This window comes from Sinocyclocheilus rhinocerous, unplaced genomic scaffold (genome assembly GCF_001515625.1).
Source record: "Sinocyclocheilus rhinocerous isolate Xijiao unplaced genomic scaffold, SAMN03320098_v1.1 scaffold561, whole genome shotgun sequence".
NCBI classification, from domain to species: Eukaryota; Metazoa; Chordata; class Actinopteri; order Cypriniformes; family Cyprinidae; genus Sinocyclocheilus; species Sinocyclocheilus rhinocerous.
Window position 1 is genome coordinate 1,007,668 of NW_015641041.1, and position 5,813 is coordinate 1,013,480.

Genomic DNA, 5,813 nt, shown 5'->3' on the forward strand with positions numbered 1-5,813 from the left:
TAATTTTTATTTTTTATTTTATTTTTTTTAATGCAAACTAAACCTTTTTATATTTTGAGGGGTGTAAATGTTGAGTATGATTTGTGCGATACACCTATATATGTGAGATTCATGCATATAATTTTATTTAATAACTGGATGATTTGTTGTTGTGATATGTTGCTTTTTTTGTTTGTAATGATTTTTAGAGTTTTATGTTATCTATGTGCAGCACTTGGGTACATTTTTATGCTTTTGAAAGGGCTTTATAAATAAATCTGAGTTAAGCTGCGTTCTCTATGAATTTAACTGGTTCTCAAAGCTGAATATCATCATCATATCAGTGATAGAAACAGCCATGTGTCTTTATTACTGGCTGAGTAAGTTTGTAAACAGGAGCGTGAACCCTGAGGCATCCCAGCATCTCACAACTCATGTTTTAAACAGCTCCTGTTACACACAGCGCTGGTCCGTGTATCTGTTCTCCACACATTGCTGTTTCATGCTGATTGTGTGGCGACTTCTGCCAAACGATGTGTTTGCAGTCTTTCCTTGCATAACGAGTTTCACGCTGTTGTATCTCTACAGAGTGCCGTCCTGAGCGTGTATCTCATTAATCTCTCAAAGCACCTTCTGCTGAGCCACACAGAATGGCAGGAGGGTACTTAATGACCCTGCGGTTGGCTCGAATCGCCAGGCCAGCGACGGCGGGACAGCAGAGGAGGGTCTAAATGAGGAATCAGGTGTCATTCCGAGGTAATGCCTGCAACTTAATGCCATTTAGTTATTCTGAACACATCTGCTCAGTCTCTATCTCTGCCCGTCTCTCTCTTCTTTTAATCATAGCAGGAAGCCACTTTTATTATAAATGCTATTTCATCGTGCCTTCAAACAGACCCACAATTAGGAAGGTAACCTGCTGTGACCCTTACAGCTTCCAAAATATAAAACTAGCTGTGTAAAATCAGTGTACTGCATGAATTTAAGTTCATCAATCCTTACCCCAATTCCCATGAGTTCAAGAATCAGACTTTAAAGGCCAGTTTTACACATTTTATGTCTTTCACACAGCATTGTTACAACTCTGTCCCTAAAATAAAGTGATTTCTGGGTTACCATGGTGAGTTTTTTCTTTGATAATGACTGGAAATAAATACATTTTTATTAGAAGTAGTAGAAGCTTATTTAGTAGTAGAAACTACTGTACATTGGCATGAAATCTAATTTGCATAAGGTTGGGAACAGGGTTATTATAGATAACTAAAACTATAAAAAAAAAAAAATTCATTACTTGAAATAAATAAACGTTAAATAAAATAAAATATAAAAAGATAAATTTTTAGAAGCATTTTTCATTTTCATTTAGTTTAACTTGATATACTAAAATAACTCAAACTAAAACTGAAATAGAAATTCATAAAAACTCACATTTTAAAATAATAATAATAACAGTAATAATGGATAAAAACTCACATTTTAAAATAATAATAATAATAACAATAATAACAATAATAATGGCAAAAACACTAAACTGCTAAACGAAATTATTAAAATCTAACTAAAATGAAAATGGAGAATGGAAAATGGAAAAAGAAATAACATAACAATGTAAAAAAAAATTCTAAATATTAACAACAAATATAATATTATCTCATATTATCACATTTACATACATATGGTAATTCATTTTTAAATTGTGCAGATTTAGTCCAAACTGAATCTTTGTTTGATATAGCTAAAATATACCTTTAAAAAAAAAAAAACATTTTTTCAATTTAATTTGTGTTATTTCATACTTTTGATGATGACTTTGATTAAAAAATGTGGAAAACAGTCCATGACAAAACTTTCAAAACTGATAATGCATGGGCGCCTAAATAAAATTGTTGTTTTTGTCCCGCCAGTTTTATTTTAGCATCACTGATATATTATTATTATTTTTTATTAATATTTTTTATTGTTTTTTATTTTCATATTTTGTTTTAATTTTAATTTTAGTTGAAGTTTTCATAATTTTGTTATTTAATTATAAATACATTGTTATTATTATTATTATTTAAGTGTGTCTGTTCTTATTAATATTTATACTAGTTTTAAGTATTTTAGTACTTCAAGTTAGATAAAAAAAAGAGAAAGTATTATAATTACTGAAATAAGTTAAAACTTTGATTTTTATTTTTAAGTAATTTTTATTTTATTATTATTTATTATTTAAAGGGAGACCTTCGTTCATCTTCGGAACACAATTTAAGATATTTTTGATGAAATCTGAGGGCTCTCTGACCCTCCCATAGACAGCAAGGTAACTACCAGGTAATGACGTCATCATGCCGGATCTGGGTCAGCGCAGACACACGCTCGTGTCATGGTACTGTCGTGAACGCGCGTCCAAAGTGACGCAGTATTATTTTATTTTTTAAGTAATTATATACTTTTAAGATTTTTAAGTAATGAGTTTTTATGAATTTTTAATTAATTAATAGTTTATCATTATTATTTTACTTTTTTGGTAATAATCCTGTGTCCCGCAGACACAATGTGTGCAACAGGTTGAAGTCAGACCCACCTGTCTATGCTGATGGCGCAGAGGTTAAATATAGAGGCGGTGCAGAGCATCACATCCATGGTCATCAGTCCATCACATAGGGTCATATTGAGGGACCAAACCCCATCCTGGAACTGAGAAGGAGAGAAAATCATCACCGTATTTTACTCCTCACCCATCTGTTGCTTCTAACATCCTTGCCTCTGTCTATCCTCACCGTCTTTTCCAATCACTCCATTCCCATGGCTCTCTGACCTCTTTCACCTTCCCCTAACTTCGTGTTCTTAGAGCCACAGCGGAGCGACTGTGAAACCTTAATTTCCCTATCATCAGCGTAGTGTTGTCACAACAACCAAGCCAAACACACACACACACACACACACCACATGCTCCAGGGCTGATGGTAATTTTGTAGCTGATATGCATCCCGCGGTCTAAAAAAAGAGATAAAACAGCAGAGAGGAGGATTTAATGGCATTTTAATTATTGGCCTGGAGAAGAGGACAGATTCTTAATTGCTTTTTGGTAATGGCCTCTCTCCCATGCCAATGAGCCACATTCACCCTACAAGTGGAAGCCATGAGATTATGGTGAGGGGGCTCATGTAAAATTGTAATTAAGCTACAGCTGACTCACTGGAGCATATTTTCTCCGTGTCCTTGACCTGGAGAGCCAGCGAGACCGCCATGAGCCGTTTGCTTTGCTTCCGGTGACCTTGTCCCCGCTGTCTGAGGCCCTCAGTATCCAGTCTAGGGGACACGGTAACCAGCATGGCCCCGAATCCATGCCTGAATGGAATGTCCGATTGCTAGTTTTTTGGAGGCCTCTTTGGTCTCGGACCTCACGCCCACATCTCGGGATGGCAGACAATGCGTATTGTGCGATGTGTGTTTATGACATCCGGTTCTGGCAGAGACAGACAGTCTCAGCAGGAGGGGGCCGAATGAATGCATGTCTGCAAAGTTTTTCATGCAAGTGTAACAGCTGAGTATTGACGCCAAGTTTGTTTTGCACTGTTATGGAACAGTGCCATATAGTTGTTTATCAGATTGGTTAAGAATTGAATTGCAATCAAGTAAATAGATGAAAGATTATAGATTACTGTTACCATGGTAACCATAGTTAATGGCAAGCTTCAGTTATTGTTGAAACAAAAAAAACATGTTTTAAACACATTTTTATGTTCACATTCTAAAAAAAAATCACTCAAAATTAAATATTTAAATAAAAATTTTTTTTTTAAATTAAAGGCAGGGTATGTGATTTTTCAAAAACAATAGCAAAACAAACTTGTAGCCAATCAGCAATAAGGGGCGTGTCTACTCGTGATGTGGAGGAGAGAGCTTTCAGTGCATGGGACGGGCATTAGCCGAGCGACAGAAAGATAGAGATGGCGGATAAAAAACAAAAGAGGAAAACGTCTGCGTATATATATATATACACACACACTCAAAATGTATTAATTTATATGTATTAATTACTATTTTTATTTTTTCCCCCAAGTTTGTTTATTGTTTTTAAGCAAGAAAAAGGTGTTAACAATAACGGAACATAGATAAACACATTTTTATATTGAGTAAATATTGCATGATATCACGTTATTACATATAGCTGACTTAAACTAGGTTTAATATGGACATGCGAAAACCATCATGAAAGTGGTCAAAACTTACAGTGGTACCAATAAGAAGGTTGTACCTCTTCATTTAAGATGATCACCAGATAAACCAGCTTAGCAGGATTTTAAAGTTGGTACCTGTTTGTTTCCTGGTCACCTTAAACATTGTACATATTAGGCTATAATACAACATTATATTAAATGTCAAATATCTAGGCAATGAAGTGACTCGACTCACCTCTGCATACACGAACAGCGGTAAGACCAGAACAGCCAGCAACAAATCAGCAACAGCCAAGCTGACTATGAAGTAGTTGGTTGTGGTTTTCAGCGCTTTCTCCGTGTAAACGCTCAGACACACCAGCACGTTCCCGCAGATGATGATAATGATCAATAATATCCCGAAGATGAGCGCTGGGAAGTTGTAGTTCGTGCTGTGGCTGGAGGCGGTGAGGTTGGCTGGCATGTCTGCCTCTATAACAACCTGTCATCTGGGAATCCCTTGATAAAACTGACCGATGAAACCCGTTTCTTCTTTGCCATGATTTGCGCGTTTCTCAAAACTCCGAAAGTTCCGCTTTGGAGCTGCGTCCCGTTATGTTCTATTCTTAAAGAAGGGGAAGACGCTCACAGTGAGCTCTAAGATCATCGCTGTTCATTCTTCGCTCTTCGACGCGAAAGTTTTCCGTCAGGTTCGCAGCGCGGATCTTCGACTGCTTCTATTTCCATCCAGAGTCTTTAAGCGGCTTAGCGTCGCGTTACTGGGGCGCTGTTAATATCTGAGGCGTTTCATTATATTACCCTGAGGCATATCTTTATAATAACATCACTTGTTATAGTTAGTGAATATGGCTGGATAAAGCCAGAGACGTGTCAGCGTCAACCTTTAGTTTCGACTAACAATCCACGGGAGTGATAATATCGTCCTACCGACGGGTGGGTGTGACATTTTCCACGTCTGGCTGATGAAGGATGCAGGTTTAAATCTTGCGTATTTGAACGTACACTGCTATGTTAAATCGCTTATATTATTTTTTATCCCTGATAGCACACGTACATCATGGAGATGTCTATTTGACGTCTGCATTTACATCTGCAAGATGTATTTTTTAGAGTTTGCTCACCTGTGATACGTCTATAGGACGTTTCCTATCAGATGTCAAATAGACGTTTAGAAGATGCCTTTGAGATGTTTATGATTTAGAATGCATGTAAAACTGACATCTTATGTCTGTCAGATGTTTGTACAAAACAGATGCTTTCCAGATGAAGCGATCTTTAACGGACATCTTACATGTGCTATCTGGGCACGTACATCACGGAGACGTCTATTTGACGTGTGCATTTACATCTGCAAGATGTATTTTTTTAGAGTGTTTGCTCATCTGCAATACATCTATAGGACGATTCCTATCAGATGTCAAATAGACGTTTAGAAGATGCCTTTAAGACGTGTATCATATTTTTGTACACAGCAGATGCTTTCCAGATGAAGCGATCATTAACAGACATCTTTCAGACGTATGTGTGCTATATCTAATGATTTTCAGGGAGGTTTACTGTTACCCAGATAGCACACGTATGTCTGCAAGATGTCTGTTAAAGACCGCTTCATCTGGAAAGCATCTGCTGTGTACAGATATTTGATAGACGTCTTTAAGATGTCAGTTT

General features: G+C 36.6%; 1 protein-coding gene across 1 annotated transcript in view; it reads right to left on the reverse strand.

Annotated features, from left to right (window-relative positions):
* Positions 1–5,040, reverse strand: part of LOC107754372 (D(4) dopamine receptor-like) — an 11,858-nt gene extending 6,818 nt beyond the window's left edge. Inside the window, exons 1-2 of the mRNA XM_016570788.1 lie at positions 4,381–5,040; positions 2,546–2,658 (exon numbers count right to left, since the gene is read on the reverse strand). Of these exons, the coding sequence (XP_016426274.1) occupies positions 2,546–2,658; positions 4,381–4,608 (341 nt within the window). The 5' untranslated portion in view covers positions 4,609–5,040. The remainder of the gene's footprint in view (positions 1–2,545; positions 2,659–4,380) is intronic.
* Between the last annotated feature and the right edge of the window lie 773 nt (positions 5,041–5,813).